The sequence below is a fragment of the Podarcis erhardii genome (genome assembly GCF_964252035.2).
Source record: "Podarcis erhardii genome assembly, chromosome: 1".
NCBI lineage: Eukaryota > Metazoa > Chordata > Lepidosauria > Squamata > Lacertidae > Podarcis > Podarcis erhardii.
The window spans coordinates 14,692,119-14,713,180 of record NC_138497.1 but is presented as its reverse complement, the minus strand read 5'-3'; the positions used below and the strand labels follow the sequence as shown (position 1 = coordinate 14,713,180).

At 41.7% G+C, this 21,062-nt stretch overlaps 2 protein-coding genes across 10 annotated transcripts in view; one reads left to right on the top strand and one right to left on the bottom strand.

Moving 5' to 3' along the window:
• The first annotated feature begins 187 nt into the window (after nucleotides 1-187).
• On the top strand, nucleotides 188-17,178 carry ZFYVE21 (zinc finger FYVE-type containing 21). 2 transcript variants are annotated; one of them, XM_081864934.1, is made up of 8 exons: nucleotides 188-391; nucleotides 2,674-2,724; nucleotides 4,152-4,320; nucleotides 5,415-5,490; nucleotides 7,986-8,077; nucleotides 11,531-11,584; nucleotides 15,508-15,650; nucleotides 16,448-17,178. In XM_081864934.1, exons 1-8 carry the CDS (start codon nucleotides 260-262, stop codon nucleotides 16,481-16,483), a joined length of 753 nt encoding a protein of 250 aa, XP_081721060.1. In that variant the 5' UTR covers nucleotides 188-259; the 3' UTR covers nucleotides 16,484-17,178. The 2 variants fall into 2 exon arrangements, with proteins under 2 accessions (XP_081721060.1, XP_081721061.1); XM_081864935.1 differs by lacking the exon at nucleotides 11,531-11,584 and having other exon boundaries at nucleotides 191-391.
• Nucleotides 17,179-17,355: 177 nt separating this feature from the next.
• PPP1R13B (protein phosphatase 1 regulatory subunit 13B) overlaps nucleotides 17,356-21,062 on the bottom strand; it is a 73,773-nt gene continuing 70,066 nt past the window's right edge. For all 8 annotated transcript variants that reach the window (XM_081858931.1, XM_081858929.1, XM_081858928.1 and 5 more), the window contains 2 exons: nucleotides 19,901-20,100; nucleotides 17,356-18,625 (listed from right to left, as the gene is read on the bottom strand). In XM_081858931.1, coding sequence (XP_081715057.1) covers nucleotides 18,584-18,625; nucleotides 19,901-20,100 — 242 coding nt within the window. In that variant the 3' untranslated portion in view covers nucleotides 17,356-18,583. The remainder of the gene's footprint in view (nucleotides 18,626-19,900; nucleotides 20,101-21,062) is intronic.

The following is a 21,062-nucleotide window of genomic DNA, read 5'->3' as shown; positions in this document are numbered from 1 at the left end:
CGGGCCTTCAGGAGCCGACGGGATTGGCTCAAAAGAGACGGGCGGCGACGTCTCTCAGCGCCTCCCCGCGGCGGGGAAAAACAACAGACCGAGGTTGGTGGGCGGGGCGGAAAGGACAAGGGCTTTTTTGAAAGAGTTTCATTGGGCGGCTTGGACGCCCGTCTTCTGCCCAAGCGGCGCTGATTGGCGGGGGCTTGCCACGAGCTGGTGGCTTCGGGCGAGTCGCCGAGCGGCGGCGGCGGCGGCTGTGAGGCGAAAGATGTCGGGCCGGGAGGCCCTCGACGCCAAGAAGCTGGTCCGCTCTCCCAGCGGGCTCCGGATGGTGCCCGAGAGCCGCTCGGCGGGGAGCCCCTTCGGGCTGGAGGAGCCGCCGTGGGTGCCCGATAAGGAGGTAACGGAGGCAGCGCAGGGCGGGGAAGGCGAGGCTCCAGCCGCTCCCCTCAGAAATCCCGCCTGAGGAGCCTCGGGGGAAGGGGAGACACCCCCCCCCCAAAAGAAAACACCATCCCCCCTAAACTGGGCTTGGCTGTCCCTCGCCTCGCCCGCCTCAGGGTCTCTCTTTCCCCGCCTCGGCTGGAGAAGGAGGGCCCAGTCCTGACAGCCCCCCGGTTGGGCCCTTCGCCGAATGTCCTCGCTTTATATATATCATTTATTTGTTCGGTTTATATACCGCCCTTTGTATCCAGAGACCCCAGGGCGGTGCACAGCATTAAGAACATAATTTACGGGGCATAATAATAATCATCATCATCATCATCAAAACATAATGCAGAACATCACAATAGCACAATATCTCTGGGTTCCTGAGGGCTTGGACAAGCTGACCCTTACGGTCCCTTCCAATTATGAAATATGATCACGGGAGCTTCCCTGCAAGTAGAAAGCCAGCGCCTTGCGACAAGGTGTGTTCTGCAGCTGGGAGCCCTTTTCAGCATGAAATTTCTCTCTCTCGATATATAGATCTAGAAAAATTCCATGCTTAAAAGCATAGGAAAGATTTTGACCTCGGCTTTCGAAGCATCTGGGCAGGCTTGTCTGGACAAGAATGTTTTTAGGAGGCACCGAAAGGAGTGGCAAGGAGTTCCTTGGGAGGTTTGCTGGACTCCAGCTCCCATGAACCCCAGCCAGGGATGGGTGGAGTTGGGCATCCAGTGATGTCTGAAGGGTCATCGGTTCCTCATTCTTCCGCTTGAAATTGATGTGCTAGCTTTTTTGTTTGCAGGATTTTTGCCATGGGTTTTTGCCATGGATTTTGTTGCCAGGATTTTTCTTGTGTGTCTTAGTGTGGCGGATGGGGGAGAGCATTCGGAAGCTGTATATCCCACTTGTAATCTGAACTCTATTCTGGTGGTAACCCGACCTGTTCTTTTTGGCCACCTCATTCTGCTAACGTGTGCGGATTTGGCTGCTTCCTCACCAAGCACCAACTCTGAAATTACACGCTCCCGAGTTAAGGATCAGCAGCAGTTTGTGCTGGGTGTGGGAGCTGATGAGAAGCCAGCACAGGAATCTAAAGGAGAGGCTAAGTAGCGGCTTATTTTGGTTGTGGAGTTCCTGAGAGAGGTGGGAAGCTGGAGGAGATGTGTTAACGGAAGGTCAGAGAGAAAACAGTTGCTGTAAATCAAGATGAGGGATGAGTGGAGCTTAAACCATTTTTCAACAATAAGGTAGGAGTGGTCATAATTTATTGGCTCATGAGCAAGTCAAGGCCTGAGGAAGACTAAAGGTAGAAGCTGTGGAGTCTCAGAAGTAGGTAGAAGTGGCGGAAGACCAGACAAGTCTTCTGAGGCAGCTGTTGCATCAGGGAACTGCAAGGCATGGGGGGATCAAGAGACAGAGCAACAGGAAGGTTGGGTATGTGTAAAGCAGTCAAAGAGGGAATACCCAACAGAGATAATAAAGAGGGAGTCAGGTCAAATGCAGGCCTCAGAGGAGGGTATTGAGGTGAGATGAGACATGGCTGAATATGAGAGAATGCTGTTCCACGTTCAATAACAATGTCAGGTGTGCATGAGCTTAAATGGCTTTTTGAGCCTTGAGACCCTTTGCACCTGGTTAGCAGAAAGATTGGCTTTTATCTTGCTTACAAAGGAATCAGGTTCCCCAGGAACTTCATGTTTATATGAGACAAAAGGATGTGTGAAATATATTTATTGGTAATCACAGTTTCTCAGTATCTTTTATCAATAATAACAGTATCCATTGAGGAGCCTCTTAGAAAGAAAAGTCACAGGTAAACTTCATTTTGGTTTGCATATTCCCTGCTGTAGTCTGTTTGCTTTGTGTAGTTGAATCTACCATATGGACTATACTGTATATACAGCTCTAAAGCAGGGGTGGGGAACATGAGCCTTAAGATGTTGTTGGACTCCTAAGTCCCATCAGCCCTAGCCAGCATGGCCAGTTGTCAGGGATGATGGGAGTTGTAGTTCAACTATATATGGAGGGTCCTGGGGCCCCCTTCCTAGTTGTACTACTTGAAAAGTAATGGGCAGATGAGGTTATTCTTTAAATACCTTTCAGTAATTCCAGTTCTAACTTGTGTGTCTTTTTCTACAGACAAGACTAGGACACAATAGAAGTTAATGCATATAAATATGTTGATGAAGTACTAAATGCATTCCTTTAGTTTTGGGCACAAGTCTTCCCATATTTTCCATTACTATCTTCTAGTGTCCCAGATGCATGCAGTGCAATGCAAAGTTTGACTTCATAACCAGAAAGGTAAGAAGATGAATGCAAAATATAACCAAAATACGAAATCTTTTTCTGAGGCAAAATTGGCATCGTCACTGGCCATGATCCAGAATTAGGCATATGAATGTGACAGCTGGGCTGCTTTTGGGGGGAAAGGAAAAGTTTTCCCCTGAGCACTTTACTTATAATAGCTAGTGACAAAAGCCCCTCTTTAATTTTATGTTATGATTTGTCCACCTTGAGCTGCTGCAGTATGAATTGTATTGAAGTTCCTTCCTATGTGCGTATTTCACTCACAGCAATTGTCAGTTGCCATAGTTTAGCAAAACTTGAATGAGCTGCAATGAGCTTTGGACTTGTTCACTTCTCCCACTCCCAGAAAAAACATCCTTTTTCATGACCAGGAGAAGTTTGGAATCAGCCCACTTCTCCTTAACCTCTAGACAAACTGTGGTCAGCACTATAGTTTGTTTCAGTTAAACCATAATGACTGTTAGCCACTGTGAGTTGAGACAAAGGGTTGTATTCAACTAACATCTACTCAGAATGCAGCCACTGACTAACTAGGGTCCATTTATTACAATGGGTCTCCTGAGGAAAGTTGTTGACTACAACAAACAAACAAAACAGAAAATTATGAATGCCACCTCTCAGCTGTGTATGGAAAGGAGGGGGGGAAGCATGAGCCAGAGGTACATTGCAATGTCTTGATGTTCTATTAAACTATGGCTTAGCATGACACACAAACGTGGCCTTTACCTTACTACACATTAACTAGTAAATATTGCCACAAGGCTGCCATCTTTTGCTATTTTTAAAATCTTGGGCGACTTTGACACATATTTAATCCATATTCAGCTTTTTTTCAGACTTGCAATACATAATTATTCACTTTAAGTCATCCTGGGAACCAGTGACCATTCACTTAGAGTGCTATATAGGATGTTCAGAGACTAAGATAGGGAACACACTGTAACATGTTACATTTTGACAATAGCTTGCAGGTTTCTGCTGTTCCCCTGCAGTGAAGTTGAGTGCTTAAACATGAATTTCACAGTGTTGACACTTCAAGCATGTTGAATGTTGCATGCTTTATCAGAACAGGGAAAGGGGAGAACATTTTAATGTTCTTGATAACTACAGTTTCAAAGAAGTAGATTTGAGCATTAGTAGAAGAGGGGAAGCAATTATTGTTGTGCATTATAAATCTGAAAAGGCAGCACTTCCTGATTCACCTAGATCAAAATACACTTTTCCATAGTTTTCATTTTGGCAATCATTCTGGCACTCTTTAACTAGGCATATCAAGGCTATCCCCTCCATCCCCCAAACACTGCATACTATATTCATCTTTCATCTGCGTTTCAGTCATATGCTGGAGCCATCGGTTTTAACACAAAGCTCCGACTTTGCTGATACAGTTTTTCCTTTGTTTCTCCTTGCCCTCCCCCCAGCACCACTGCAGGAGATGCGGAAAGTGCTTTTGTGACAAATGCTGCAGCAAGAAAGTGCCTCTTCCTCGTATGTGCTTTGTTGATCCCGTGCGCCAGTGCGCCGAATGTGCTCTCATTTCTCAAAAGGAAGCAGAGTTCTATGACAAGCAGCTCAAAGTGCTTATGAATGGTAAGTACTAAGCATGGGCTGCCCATAGGCCAGATTTTTGCTTTTTTTGCCGGGCATGGGAAATTTGAGAGTTGACTTTGGAGTTTTGTATTAAATCTAGCATGGTAAACGACAGTGTGATTTGCTGTTTGATTCTATAGAATTCATACTTAACTATCTAAAAGGCAGTATTTAAAGGTCTGTTTTGGGCAATTAATAATCATCTGCTTTTAAAAAATAAATGATTATAATATCAGAAAGAAGGCAACCTTTTTTAAAAAAAAAATGGTGCTAGATAAAAATGCATTCTCTCAGTTTGGGAATCTGTCTGCAGTGTCAGATCATGAAAATGGCAAATCTCAGTCCTTTTATAGTGGCAAACGGCCATGTTGCTCTGTCAAGATTATTTTTCTTTGAAATGTTCTTTGACACTTTTTAATGCCTATTCTGTGTGTTCAGCTTAATTTGACATTCAGGAAACCATACAAAGTCAGCAACAAGCACAGTGAATAAGGATGGCATGTTCTGCATGTGAGTTTGAAGGATGATTCTTATGTAATAGTGTCCCTTTGTACATCATTCACATTTCAGTATCTAATACATACAATTCTTGCCCAAATTGTAAACATGCAAAATAGACCTCTATCCAATGTAGAAAACTTTAATTTCAATTTGTGCAGTTTTGTTTCAGCTCTTTCAGAATATTTAGATTAAAAGCTAAAGAGCATTCAGCATAAAGAGAACAAGGGATTTCTTCTTATTAATTTACACTGGAATAGTAACCTGCAAGTCACTCTCTTCAGTGCAGAAATATGGTATATTTTCCTAAGCATAATATAGTCAGAAATGTCCTAGTTCTTCTGAATGGTAGCTTAAACTCCTAAATGACTTCATATCATATATTACTATATTTGATTAATCATGATAGAACATGCTGTCACTGCTTTTTCACTTAAAGTAGATCTGAGAATATTTAATAAACCATGAATTCATAGCTACCTGTATTGAGGCAGGTTTAGAGTCAGATATTTCAAGGTCATTATCTTAATTATAAATTCTAGGCATATTAAGTGCATATTTCCCATTTTTCCACTCCCCGTTCCCTGGATATCTAGGTGCTACATTCTTTGTAACCCCAGGGACATCAGAAAAGTCAGAGATGATGGTTTGTCGACTTTCCAACAACCAGAGGTGAGAAGTGTGCTTCATTGGCTACTAGGACTTGCTCAGCAGTTAGTCTTATTCTTCATTGTGCTGTTGCATAAGCTGCAATTCTAGATCCTTATTGCTTCCCAAGAATTGATTTTGCCAGTCTCTATTCCAGCTGTTATAACAACCTGTAGTTTGGGCTTTTGAAACTTGCAGCACACTTCAGTTTGATTTGATATTGAGTAGCAGTAAATCTGTGATCTCTGAATCCATCCAAATAACAGCTGTCTCTGGGCAACTAATGTAGGCATTTAAATTGTTTTCAAAGTAATGGATCACATAACCAAAAGCATCAGTAAAAACTGTTTTTGAACCAGTATGGCACTGATACATAAGTTTTGGTGTAAAGTTTTGAATGTACAAAAGTAACCGTCTCTCCTGGTATGCCCCACAGAGGAACTTACGGTCTTCAAATAAAAACACCTTGAAGGTCCCAGGCCACAGAGAGGTTAGGCTGGCCTCAACTAGAGCCAGGGCTTTTTCGGCTGCGGCTCCAACCTGGTGGAACGCTCTGTCACAAGAGACAAGGGCCCTGCAGGACTTGACATCTTTCCGCAGGGCCTGCAAGACAGAGCTGTTCCACCTGGCCTTTGGTCAGGGTGCAGCCTGACTCCCTCCTTTGGCAATCTTTACAAAACTTTAGTTTATGGTTGCTATCAATTTTGATTTTAATTAATTTTTATAATGTTTTTATAATGTTGTACTGTTTTAGTGTTGTTAGCCGCCCTGAGCCCGGCTTCGGCTGGGGAGGGCGGGATATAAATAAATATTATTATTATTATTATTATTAACCTTGGAGTGAGGTGGGAGGGAAACTCCATGTGGTAATTCAACCTGATTAATTGATATACAAGCTCTTTTCATTACAAAAAATCTAAGCAGTTTCACGATCTCCCACATATCTACAGCATCCATTCTTTCTTTTTGTGTATTTGGTTGCATCTTTCTGGTGACTCCCATGCATCATTCTTGCTGTAGATTCTGGGTGCAGTACCATATCCTAATACTCTAATGCAGTGGTTCCCAGTTACCTAAGTACTGTGGGCTCCCTGTTTGCAAAAGTCAAGCCATGGACCCCTTACTTTAGAAAATTTTGATAACTCTAAGGTAGTTTTTGTTATGCAAATGGTGCTACGGATCCCCTGGGTGGGTTATATGAACCGCTAGTTGGGAACCACTGCTTTAATGGATTATGGATCGCTCACTATTTTTACTCTTATGCATGAACTAGAGGAGCAAACATTTCAGAAATGACCATTAACCAAAATTTTATAGCTCATGGACAGTCCCACTGTTGTTGGCCTTACCTGAAAGTAATTTCTACTGGAGGACAATCTACCAGATGGGTAGATACTGCCATGTATCACCCATAGGATTGCAGAGTTGAGGAAGTAGATTGCCTTGCAGTGTGCAGACTCCAGGCCAGAAGTTGCTCTGGTAGGTCAAAGACGCACGGAAAAATGCAGGAGGAACACAGAGCAATGCAAATATCCATGTAAAACCAAATCAGCAATTTGCCTGTCTTGTGCTTCTTGAATTGCCAATCAGAGACAAGGTAATAGTGCAATCAGCAAACCAACTTTAGACAGCTACCCTACCCACACAACCAGGGTAGGGTCTGATGGTAATCCTTGATGATAAAGAGGGACTCCAGCCCGAATTTTTTATAATAGGTTTAGGAATTTCAAAATGGCCCTCCAAGACATATCTTGTTTGGGCACCAAGAATGCAGTAGAACTCTGAGAATTACTCTGCAGAATTCACTGCCTCAATAGCCTAAATTCATAGAATGTGAAGAATCACCTCCTGCACTATCTACCATTTCAAGAGGGACCTGGACACGAGATGGAAGGAATCTGGTGGAAGGGACAGCAAAATTCACTGTTCTTCTATATAAACAAATTTCCTGCACATAGGCTTCTGCTGGCATGCTGTTTTACTAAACTAGAACTGTTCTCAGTGACATCTAGTTCCTGTACTTGGGGGTGTTTGTGTCGAGGTGGTTTTTAAATGAAGGAGCATTCAGTCATGAGTCCCCTACTTGCAGACTGAAGTACAGTGGTACCTCGGGTTAAGTACTTAATTTGTTCCGGAGGTCCGTTCTTAACCTGAAACTGTTCTTAACCTGAAACAACTTTAGCTAATGGGGCCTCCTGCTGCTGCTGTGCCGCAGGAGCACGATTTCTGTTCTCATCCTGAAGCAAAGTTCTTAACCTGAAGCACTATTTCTGGGTTAGCGGAGTCTGTAACCTGAAGCGAATGTAACCTGAAGTGTATGTAACCTGAGGTACCACTGTAGTGCAAGATAACCACCTAAGTAACAGTTGTACCTAAATCTAATTATCTTTGCTATGCTTTGCCAATTTAAAAAATCAAGGGATCTATATTAGTAAAACATGCTTCTTACCAGTGCGACTGGTAAGTATTGCGAGCCCTGCAGATTGACATATGGTGGTGTTCTCCTCTTTTGTGTGTAGATACCTATTTCTGGATGGAGAGAGCCATTATGAAATTGAAATTGCACAGATTTCCACAGTCCAGATACTTACTGAGGGATTTACTCCTGGAGGTAAATCTTGTACAGAATTAACTGATGTTTAACCAGCAGCTGGTAGTGTTTTGGCCTATCCTGAAGGCAGGGATGTCGCTCTGTTACCTTGATTCAGGAAGCCTAGCCCAGTGCCTTTTATACATTCGGAACTCAGTCCTTTTGCCGATGTCCAATTCAGTAGAATTCTGTCTTAAGTGAAGACAAAAAACAGTTGGCTATTTATTCCAAATCAGTATATGAATTTTGGGTCGATCCCTATAGTTCACTGCTTTTTAACTTCCTTTGTTGTCTTAGGGTTGCCAGGTCATAATGCTCCATTGACAGTAGAAGCTACAAGTAGCAGAATCCCCCTATCCAGGTCTGTATTCCAGACCTAGTAGCCCTGTTTACTGTTGGCTCCCTCCGTTGCTTTGTTCTTGTTAATAGTGCATGTCTCAGTCGTACTTTCTCTTTTCTTAATTTATTTTTATTTATTAAATTTGTATACTGCCCGTTATCCAGGGTGGTTCACAAAATAAAAATACAAGATAAAAACAAGAACAACAAAACCACAAACCAATAAACCCTCATCTCCTCACACCCCCTCCCACAAACATATTTTAAAGGCCTGGTTGAAGAGGAGTGTTTTCATTGGCACCTAAAGGGGTATTATGAAGGTGCCAGCCAAACCTCCCTGGGGGGAAGCGTTCCACAAATGGGGAGCTACTGCTGTTTTTGTGTTGCCACCCTCCTGACCTCTCATGGGGAAGGCACACAAAGAAGGGCCTCAGACGATGATTGCAGGGAGCTGGTAGGTCCATATGGAGAGAAGCAGTCCTTTCTCATTGGCTAGATGTCTCCATTACCCATTTTTTTCCCTCCCTTTGTTTTTCAAGCTACTGCCTACTTTGTCCCAATTCCTTTTTGCCATCCTTCCCTTTACAAACCTTCCTAGGATTCCACATTTTCTCTACCCACAATAGACTTCAGTGAGGTTTCTGCATAGCTCATTCTTGCTTTCAGTTCCTCTAGCCTATTTCTATTTTAACCTTCTAAATGGGTCCTTCCCTTGCCTAGTTCTCGACTTTCCTTTAACTCCCTTGCTTTTGAGTTCCATTCCCTCACTTTTTGTACCTTCTGGGACTTTCCCCAGTCCTCTATATGAAATGTAAATTCCAAAAAAACTTTAACTCCCCTTTCCCCCATATAAGCTGAACAGGAAACAGCTTTCTTGTTCCCCAAGCAATTTGAGCCATCACACCAGTTCTAGATGCTTCACTGCCTGGAGAAGAACTGACTGCTTCTTTTCAGATGGCACGCACTTCTGTGTTGTGAGGAGGTTGTAAATGGAGATCATAATCCTGAAGCACCTACTGCAAAAAGTATGAGGTATAACTGACTGGCAATGGTTAACACAATGGCAGGCAGTTATAGCATCACAGAAAGCATGCTGACTACAGTGGACGCTCTGGTTGCGAACGTGATCCGTGCGGGATGCACGTTTGCAACCCGCATCATTCGCAACCCGCATCTGCGCACGTGCGGGTTGCGATTTGGCACTTCTGCGCATGCGCAAAGCACGATTTAGCGCTTCTGTGCATGCGCGACCGCCAAAGCCCAGAAGTATCCCGTTCCGGTACTTCCAGGTTTTGGTGGTCCGCAACCCAAAAAAACGCAACCTGAAGCAGCTGTAACCCGATGTATGACTGTATAGGGCATTTGTTTGCAGTCTGTGACAGGCTGCTAGCAACTTAGTTTCCATGTAATCTGGAAAAAAGTTTCTAGCCCTCATGACTGCAGATTAATATAATGCCAACAGATGCTGAAGGATTGGAGGTGATGATTTTTTCTTCAACCTTTGTGAGTTGTCTACACATCAAGATATATTCAACTGTTAAGCTTTTGGGTTTTCCCATTTGTGAGTAATGAGCATATTAAAATGCATGCATTGTTTGCCAGGTGTAGGATCTGATATTTGTCATGCTAGATAAGTTCACTAAAAGTTATTGTCCTATAAATGTTTTAGTACCCTGTCTGTTTATGCATACATGAATTTTAGAATCATCTCTTTTCCTTGCAATTGCTTAATGAAAAACAAGAGCAGAGCATATTTAAAAAATGCAGCCACAGTTGTATCATTTTGTTTCATTGCTGAATCTGATTCTTGGATTCTTACTGTCCAAAGACATGACATAACCACTTTTTTGCCAAAACTGACAACTGTTTACAAGACTGCGCAGGGTCTTGGAAGTGAACATCATAACCTCCTCTCTCTCTCTCCTCTCCCCCCCCCCCACCATGTGACAGTATAGATCATTTCTTAGCATTAGTAAAGCCTTCTTGTTTTTATTTGCCAAATATATAAAAGCACCCTTACATCGCTCTCATAGAATTCAAACAACCAATTAGGATTCATTTCAAAGCTTCCCGTTATTTGGGCCCAGACGAAGAAAAATGCAAGTCCACATTTCACAAAGCACAGACAGTCTGATGATTTTAAATCTTACTTTATTAGGTCTTCCTCTGTGTTTTTTAACAAGAGATACAAACAGTGAAGTGCTTTGCAAAATGCAAAGCAGGCAATTTGTTGTGAAATTTCTGGTTTAAGATTATTCAGTAAACAATGCACTGAGCATGCCCAGTGGGTTTTTTAAAAGAATATGCTGCAAATTTGGAACTCTGAGTCACCATTTGGATGCCTAGAAACTGCTTCCAGTTGCCAATAGCAACTGGGTAACTTGCTAAAAAGCAGTGCTGACAATGTTAATGAAAAAATGTGGGTCATAATGCACCTAAATTTCATGGTGCTGCTATTCATGAAATATTTCTGTTTTGGCGGGTCTTGGGCTAATGTAGTAACTAAACGTTAGTAACAAAAATGAATGCTTTCTGATAATCTTTAAATTGGGGATGGTATAGCCTGCGTAGCATGAAGGAAGAGGCAGGGAGAAAGAGAGAGAGGGTTGGACCTGCTCACTTTTGGCTATTGCCCAATTCCCTGCCAATAGGCCCCCAGCAGATTACTCCTTGGGGAATACTGCTCTAAACAGGTTGTCTGCAGCTGCCCTAAACAATAGGCTGCTCATCACTGTCTCCATCTATTAGATGTGTGTGATGAGATGGCTGTGTTAGGGCAAACTCTGAAAAACGTCGCTAGCCCAGAGGCATGTCAAATTCATTTGGGACCTGGCTGAACTTTTACATTCTTGTAGTTTTAGTCACAGAAAAAGGAACAGGATGTGTGGGACAAAGGAGCAAAAGTATAGTAAGATTTAGGACTAATGATTCAAGCCGTATTTCTTTCAGTAACATTGATTGTATTTATGCACATCTCTGGCCTGTATGTTTCTTCCAAATGCTTTAATCCAACTGCAATCAAATCCTTTAATACTTTGGCTGTGTATGAAATCTTCCTTTTAAAACTGAACACTTTCTTACTCATTTTTCTTGATTGATCTTTCTCCTCACTGCTTGCCTGCCTCCTTGATGTAGAAAAAGACATTCATACTTACACCAGCCTCTTGGAAAATGAACACATTATGGAAGGTCAGCACTGGAGCTCAGTTTCTTCTAAGCATGCTTTTTGTAGCTCCCATTCAATGCATGTTTTCTGCTGCAGGCTTTAGGGCAAATGTACTTGGGTAGGGAGGGGGATTAGTGCTCGATTTAAAATCCATCTATTGTCTGATGTTCTGGAGAAGGTTAAGTCCCCTTTTTATATCCAGCTTGAACCTGTTATTAAAAAAAACCTATCTGGCTCAGCTATTAGCCAACCTGTTCATATCCTCCTTTTACAGCCAGGTTTGGACTGAGAGATATTCCATCAAAGAAATGAAAGGTAGAGGAGGAGTGGGAACAGCCATGACTTGAACATGATGGAATAGGGTACAGAGGGTACTTGCCTCTGTAATCTCACTGGAATGGACCACAGAGGCTGTACTGTGTATATCAGCACACATTGGACCTCCCAGATGACTAGGAATAGGTGCCTTTTGCAGGGTTTTCTTCCAGTGCTGTGTGTGTACCTGCTTATTCATGTCCATTGGAGAGATTTGTTTTTCCTGTTGTTGTTGTTTTTTAAAGGGGCCATGACACCTCTCTGAAAGGAGGTTTTAGAGCTGTATAATTACAGCTCTAATTACAGCGGGTGGTGCTGTGGGTTAAACCACAGAGCCTAGGACTTGCCGATCAGAAGGTCGGCGTTTTGAATCCCCGCGATGGGGTGAGCTCCCGTTTCCTGGTCCCTGCTCCTGCCAACCTCGCAGTTTGAAAGCATGTCAAAGTGAAAGTAGATAAATAGGTACCACTCCAGCAGGAAGGTAAACAGCGTTTCCATGCGCGGCTTTGGTTTGACAGAAGTGGCTTATTCATGCTGGCCACATGACCCGGAAGCTGTATTCCGGCTCCCTCGGCCAGTAAAACGAGATGAGCGCCGCAACCCCAGAGTCGGCCACGACTCGACCTAATGGTCAGGGGTCCTTTAATTACAAGTGAGATGGAAAGAAGCAGGAATACTGGGGAACGCTTTCACACAACATGCCAGGCCTGGATAAAGGTCAACAGTCCTGCAAAGGATAAATGCATTGCAACTGTAAGCCTTGTAGATAGTTTCAACAATGGCCTTCTGTTGGATTGGGGGTGGGGAGAGAGCGATGTGGTGGGCTCCTTAGCTAAGCCTCCATTATGGTTGCCCTGTTGCATATGGCTGCCACCGCGCATGTGAGAAGTAGCAAATGGAGTGGATATTCTAGGCCCGCCTTCCCCAACATGGTGCCTTCTAGATGTTTCTGGACTACAGCTTCCATCATCCCTGACCATTGGCCATGCTGGGTGAGGCTAATGGAAGTTGGAGTCCAGAAAAATCTGGAGGGCAGCAGGTTGAAGGCGGCTGGTTTAAGAGGCATCACTTTTAATGCAGTGAATCAGTATAGCTGTGCTTTTTACGCAGGGGTATTTAGAAGCTGGTTGCGTGTACCCACCCTAGTAAGTGTCAAATAAGTTTTAAAATGCTGCAGTTTCATATTATTTGAAAAATAGTCTTGAGCTTCCTTGCTGTCATTCAGAAAGCACAGTAAGCAGTGAACTCTGATCCATGGATGATTGTGTGTCCTCTCCAAATGTAAACTAAACTGCTGTTCCACAAACCGCTGTTTGTGCTCAGACAAACCTTGTGGATTTGTGGAGAGTATTGCAGGTCCAGATGTCTGCCCTCCTAGTTTTTCTCATGAGTCATGTTGCCATTCTGGAAGAGTTCCTGCATTTCCTCCCTGGTGCCTAAATTGATTGGGGATTCCGTTTTAACATATTTTACTTGGGTGGTAAAGAGAACTAAAAACTCCACTACAGTGATCTTATATGCTGTACAGTATAAATATTTCAAAGCTTTTTTGAACTTTTTTTGAGGGGGGTAATCCAATAAAGCACACTTAGAATGATTCAAACTTAGTTTTGTTTAAGAACTTATTTTTATTGGAATACTTAAAATATTTAAAGACATCATGATTCAGTAGCATGTACTTGGCTTACTATGGGTATACTGTCTGCTCCTGGAAGGAACCCATCAACAGAATGGTAGAGGGAGGCAATTTTTGGCAGTTCTCTCCCATCTCCTCCTAAATAGGCTTTGATGGGTTTGAACAACATTGGATACTAGTCGTTGTTTAAATTTTAAGTGAAAAAAGTTGCAAGGTATATTCATCTTAGCATAATCAAGCTGTGCATTGGCTCTGTAGCTATTTCTTGGGTATAGCCATCTGAAAAAGAAAGTTAATTAGAATTTAAAAACTTGTCCTTAACTGCTGTTGTATGATGCTGCTACTTTTGTTATGAAACACAACGTTTTTAGAAACTGGAAAATTATTCACAGAAAAATACAGCAACTGATAACTTTCCAGAATGGGAAAAGTTTCCTTGCTACATCATTGCTCATTGCTGAGTTAATCAGGCAGTGGCAAGACCAGCTGCTCGCTGCTCGCTGCTCCCATCCCTCTCTTTTGTCTTTTCTGGTTCAATGCGACTTATGTAACCTGCTGCTGAGTTTGCTTGCTTGCTTGCTGTTGAATCAGGTCAAACGCTCTCTGCCTTTTGCAACAATATTAAACAAGTCAAGGCCTCGGCACTGTACACGTCGCCCCCCCCCCTTTCCCGGAAACTGAATAAATTAATCCAAGCAAAATTCAAAGAAGCATGACAACATAATTATTATTATTATATTTTATTCTGCCCTATACCTACATTGGGACACGACCTTTGCTTTGTGGAAATTCTTCTGGTACAAAGCAAGCTATGGAATGAGATTGTGGATGGAAGAATTCACCAACTTCAGCTGAATCCTGATTTAAGCCCCAAGCTTGCAAACAAATCAGACCTCAGGATTCCAGATATGTACATTAATACATTTGATCAACTTGTATAAAACTTATTGCAGAACTGACAGAGTGGGAGCAAAGAGGGTGGTGATGCCAGTATTTTATAATCCAGAGCCTTTATACATACATACATACACACACACACACACACACACACACACACACACACACACACCCCAATTCCTTTTTTCAAGTAGCACTGTCTTTGGAATACAAAATATAGAGCAGACTAGGCCCAGTCTGTTATGTGCAGCGTCCGCTCTGCATTTTAGTGCCATTTGCAGAAGGTCTGCTAATCTGCAAGACAAAAGATGGTGTAAATCTAGAATTTCATTTCTGAACTGTCTCATTTGATTGTTTGAATCCCAGAGATTTTGGGGAAAGCATTCAGTGGTCCATGGATGGGACTGTTTCACTCTGTGACCATCTCCATCCACGCTTACAAACCTCCAATCCTTCTAATATAGCAGGAGTCAGCCTTCTTCCATTTCTTCCTTCTATAGAAGGGTCTGGAAACTTCTGTTTCAGTGTATCTGAAGAAGTGTGCATGCACACGAAAGCTCATACCAAGAACTGACTTAGTTGGTCTTTAAGGTGCTACTGGAAGGAATTTGTTTTGTTTCTTCCATTTGGTTACCTTTGACAAATAAGATTCCACTGAATACTGACACCTACTATGCAAATACAGCACTTCGGTTGGTGCTTTGGGGTAGGGTGGCTGTTTGTTTGACTAACAAAGTTTAGTGCAAAACTCTTATAGACTCACCAAACACACATTCCCCAAACTAATGTTCTGTATAGTGTGTACATGGGGTATTGGAAATACACAGCTCCTCTCTGTTCAGCATTAAGCATGTTAACAAGAGCCCACATAACTGTGTGTGTGACTCAGAGCTAGGAGATCGGCATACTTGCTCAGCCACAGGCTTTTCTGCTTGGGGCCTTGACCATGTCACTACTCAGCCTGGCTACATTACCACGGGTTTTAGGCAAAAGTTGTATGGGTAGTAGCACCCCTGTGTTACAGCAGAGTGGAGTCACTCCACTCTGAACTAGAAAAATGATTAAACCCTCTTTTCAGTGGTTACTTTTTTCCCTTAGGAGGCAATACTCGCGCTACAGGTATGCTCCTTCAGTACAAGGTACCAGGGTTGGAGGAACTGAGGCAGTTTAGATTTACCGCTGGTGAAGACTTCAACTCCAACAAAAAGCTATCAGCTACTTGGCTAGCAGCCATGCATAAGGTAAATAGTTGAACTGCTGGATCATTGTCCTTCTGTGTCATGAGCAGGGAACTTTTTTGGCTCCATGCGGTCCAAGTATCAGGGAGTGGGGCAATCAACCTGACTAGCACATGGCGGCATTATGTTGCATGATGGCTCACCTGTCGAAATTCCTTGCTTGGAGCAATGTTAAAATAATTGTGGGGGGAGACATTTCAGAGACAAGTTTGCTAAACTTCTCTGAAGCTGCTCCCACCCTTTAAACATCACTCCAGCTTCAAAGAACAAAGGGCTTTTTACCCTTGGCCCATCAGCTGATGAGTGGAGATTTAGACCCTGCTGCCTTGGTTGCACAATCCTGTTTGCTGCATGAAACAGGGTGTGTAGCTATTGCAGGATTAAACCTGTCCTCCTGCCCATCAGAGATTCCCCACCCCTTGCTCTATGTGGTTAGCTGTAGAGGAATCAGCACAGAACAGTAGGAAACTGGTTCATGTGCTTGAAAGCAAAAGGTGAATGAGTGTTTAAGGTGCAGGGTGTATGTGTGTTTTTGTTAAAAGGAATGTAATAGCGAAACAACTTCCAACCATTTCTCTTAGGAGAAATATTCTAGAACTGCGCATTGTTCCTTTGCCCAACTGTGAAATCTGTTATAACATACCCTTATTTCCGATTGTCTTGATCTTTGCATTTTCTGATGCATTGATAAATACTCAATTCAGCCTGTGTGGATGTTCCAGAAAGACATGAGCATTTAGTTAAAGCTGAGTAGTACTGCTTTGCTATTAGCATTTCTCCTTTTTTCCCTTTCATTGCAGGCAGCAAAACTTCTTTATGAATCTCGGGACCAATAACAGCTTCACCATCTTGAGGGAAAAGATCAGCTCTAAGAATAAGCTTCTTACTACTTGCTAGTTGAAACACGGTAATAAGTATTTGGTAATAGGGATCCCCCACCCACCCTTTCCTATCCCAGACGTGGTTCATCATGTGAGCACTGGCCAATTACAATGTGAGTATTTGACCTATAAGTATTCACTTTAGTGTGCAATATGTAAACAGATTATTAATGCTTTAAATATAGCCTTGCATCTATGACTTTATATTTTGTTAAATCTTGTCTGCACTTAATATGTAAAATGAAGTGTGACCTGCACTACTGCTAAGTATATAGCACAACTTTTTTGTAGTACAAATTATGTATACAGTGTAATTCATTTTTAAACAAGGAAACAAACTTTATTTGATGCTCCAGAGAATAATAGCTTTTCAGGTGTGTAGATCTCAGGTTCTTTTTCTCCTCATATCCAAATGATCTATGGAATTTGCCTTAGATGTCATTTTATAGAAGCTACTCTTTCTTGTGGGGGATTTGTATCATGAGATAAAAATTTTCTTTTTTGTAAAATACAATTTACCAAATACCACAATTTGTCCAGTGTAATCTTTTTGAATGAAGCTTCTAGCAAGACTGATTTTTGAAGTTTTATATTCATGCTTTTTGTGGTAATTCTAGCATTGGCTAATAAAGCCTGATTAAACACTATAAGGTTGTCTGTGGTAGTATTGCTGTTGACTATTGCACAAGGTTTCATGCCAGACTCAAACTGGTTACTGTGTAGACATGAAAGCAAAGGCAGGTACATTCAATGGGTCAGGGGGCTTCGTTACAAATTATGTTCTTTAAAAAATGTTTTTGGGTAAGAAACACCTACAAACACAACTATACCTTAGCAGTAGTTTTATTGTGCACACTGGATTAGCAGTGTATCATAGGCTTTTAACTCACATTCATTTAGCAAATATTCTTTTACAATACCCTTCCACTTCTCATCACCACAATATATACAATTAATGCTAAACAGTGGTAAAAGCAAGTTACAGCACTGCAATGGATATATAAATTATGCACACCGTGTACATGAATAAAGCCAAATGGCCTACAGTTTACAGGGAGGAAATTATAAAACACATATGGCTACAACATAATGGGAAGTTCAAAATAGACTTCTGTATATAAAATAATGTACAACTAATATTCCAGTGAAGTGCTTTTTTTTGCTCGAAACTAGATAGTGGATAAAGTTATTGCATAACTCACCCTGGCACAAGATGCCAGGCTGCCAAGAACCACAGATGCTGCCCCAGCCAAAACAGCAAGACGTCCTCTTCTTTCTCCCTTCACTCTCTACATAGCCAGCTCAGCCTTTATTCAGTCCTTCAGACCCCCTCCCTACTTTCACAGATAAGATTTAAAGGTCCTTAAAGGGAACCTATTAGCTTTTTTATAACCTGACTCTTACCTTCTCAACTATTGCACTTTTCTTTCATATAGACATACAGATCCCTTAAATATGAATGCAGGTTTGTCCAGAAGATGGAATTCAGTGTGGGTGTGTTTGAGAAAGTTTAAAGTGGTGCTGTAAGCAGAATATCATGAAAAAACATCATGTGAAGGAACGTGGTTTTGAGAAATGTGCAAAAATCCATTCAGCATTGATGCTTCTCAGTTAATAACACCTTTTATACCAGAGGACTGTTGGTAATTCCCAGATGCCAACTTACCAAGCTCTTCAAGGATTTACACAGTAAACTCAACAATCAGTTGACAATTTTAATAAAGACCTTGACAGTTACTGTGGACTAGAATGGATCAGACAGCATACCTGTGTTTTGCAAAAGTTTTTAACATCTAGCACAAGTTTTGTTCTTTTAATTCAATTGGCAAAATACTGTAGGCTGTGTTGAGTACCTCTCCCAATGACTGGGTGGGTGAACATGGAACAGATCTCACATACAAACTTTAGATCGGAAATCTCAAATGCTGTCCATCAATTTAACAAGAGCACCAATTAAAACAAGTATAGCTTTACTTCTGGTGAAATGTGATTGAAAATGTTTCCAGTGTATACTTCCAGTTGCCAGCAAGACACTGTATTGCCAAATGATGGTTTTCAGGCAAGGGTTCGTTGCCTAGGTTTTATTCTTGGATATAACTGCAATTAAAAAAGATTTAAAATTATTATTTAGCAAATTATAAAGAATATTAGTTTTTACAACTCTAGCATTGCATTAAAAGCAACTTTTATGCAGAACAATTCTACAGTATCATACATATTAGTTCCATTTCTCTTTATTTCTGCTAGAATCTTTTCAACTGAGCTGTTGTGCTTTAGGCTGATGCTTCACAATTTACAACAATAGCAATAATCAGTTCTAAATGAGAACATTAGTAATTTTAACTGTTCAAACCCTTGTATTAGAAAATGATTCTCTTGAAGACTGGTTATTCCACATTGTTTCAAGCTTTGGACTAATAGTAGCATTCTGAACTTAACACACAAATTTGGAAGCAAATTCTACTGCCATGATTTGAGTTTGCTTTCAGATTTGTTTAGGGCCAAAAGGCCCACTGTCTTCCATTACAGATCCATACTGACCCACTCTATGGAGGTTTTTTGCTATTTCTTAGTTGAGTGCTTGGGCCCACCACAAGTAAGTCTTTGGCATGTATAGGGAAGGGCCAAACAGCATCCTGTTCAACATCCTGTCTCCTTTCATAGAGGGCTTGCAGCTTAGTATTGTGTTTTAGAAGACAAAGCTGCACTCTTGAGAACTGTACTAGTAACTGGAAATTATGAGTGTCAGAAGCAACACAGAATATTGGGGTGTGTGGGAGTTACCAGAATAGCAAGGGGGGGAGATTGTTCCATCAGGCAAGCAGATATGCTGTGCTGCCAGAAAGTTTGTAACAGCACAATGTTGAATGCCTCCCAGATTATTTATAATGTACAAAGAAAACTACAGTATTATCCCATCTATAAGATGCCCCCATGTATATTTTTGGGGAGAAAATGGGGGGAGATACTATTGGTGTATAAGACGAGCCCAGATTTTGAACATTATTTTAGAGTAAAAAAAAACAGTCCTATATGCAGAAAAGTATGGTAATTTCTGTTGAGCCCCAGTTTATTAAATTTCTCTATGAACCCTGTTTGACTATCCCATATTCTATACATTCCATATGATTCACCACCTTAAAAAGAGTTATTCTGATTAAAATGACCAGCTCCTCCCCCCCCCTTTTTTTTAACTGTTCTTGGTCTGTACTTGAACCTGCAGTGGTACAGTTCAGGAAGAACTTTTCTTCCAAATAAGCCAGTACCCCTGTCTTAATCATTCCTAGTTGAGCAATCTGGAGGATTTCTGAAAAGCACTGTATTGTGCTGGAATTAGGTACAGGTTCACGGTGAAGAGCATGCAAGACTTACCCCCAAGAGATTTTTAGGCACATAGCCTTCCTTGTCATTGAGACGAGCCCACCACCAGTCTGTCTCATTGTCATCTTTGCGCCTCAAAATGGTAATTGCATCTCCTTCATGGAATGACAACTCATCGTTGTTCTGAGCTTCATAATCCCACAACGCATACACGATGCCTTTGTTCATTACTCCCAGTTTCTCCTGCACACCTATGACCAAGAAACAACTACATTAACCTAACATGACTAAGCAATAACCACTATTTGGAAAATGGATACTGCAGTCGTGGCACCCCTGGCTCTTATGCAGCATAGAAATGTAATACAATGTGTAATATAATTGTAGTGAGGGAAGAGAATTCTGTTTGGTCTGCATTTTTGTGCAAACTGACCTAATTTGCACCTTCCAGATTATTATATGGATAGATTTCACACTTCTCCAGATTCTGTGATGCAATCCTCAGCTCAATGAAAGTACCAACAGTCATTTTTAAGTGCATATTTTTGGATAAAACACTTGAAAATGTGTACACCAGGATAAAATATGAAGAGTTATGAAAACAAGATGGACCAGACATAAGTACACACATGTGAAATTGACATGGACCAGAGGTGGAGTAGGGGTCTTATCAAATCCCACCACAGTCATAAGGCCTGATTCCTAGAGACAGGTGGTTTTGTCATGGGGAAAGGCAAAAGAAGCACCCTGCAACTAGTTCTAGGAGATTACACCAGTAAATGTTATACTCCATTATAAGGTAATAAAGGTTGGGAAGCCCAAGAGGTTCAGTGGTTTAGACTACAGCACCACCTGCGTCCCTATTATACCCCATTATATATCTGTCCTGAGTACCTCACTCTACTAGCACTAATATGAGGTTGGCCATTTTGTCCGAGGTTTGTAGAAACACATGTCCCATGGGAAATGGAAACTGGCAAAGCCAATAGGCACAAAGCTCTGAATGGTTGTGAACACGTTCTGGTGGATGAATTTTATGACTTGGCTTAAGCACAGTCAACAGGAAATAATTATCCCCTCTTTTATTATTCAATATGGCAAGTGCATGTTTCTGGAGATTCTGTAGCCAGGAAAGGCCTTCGTAGGTAGGCTGCTACATTCTGGATCCTACTAGAACTGCTCTAACTGTCCTTTTGTGGCACAGCTGTTTCTG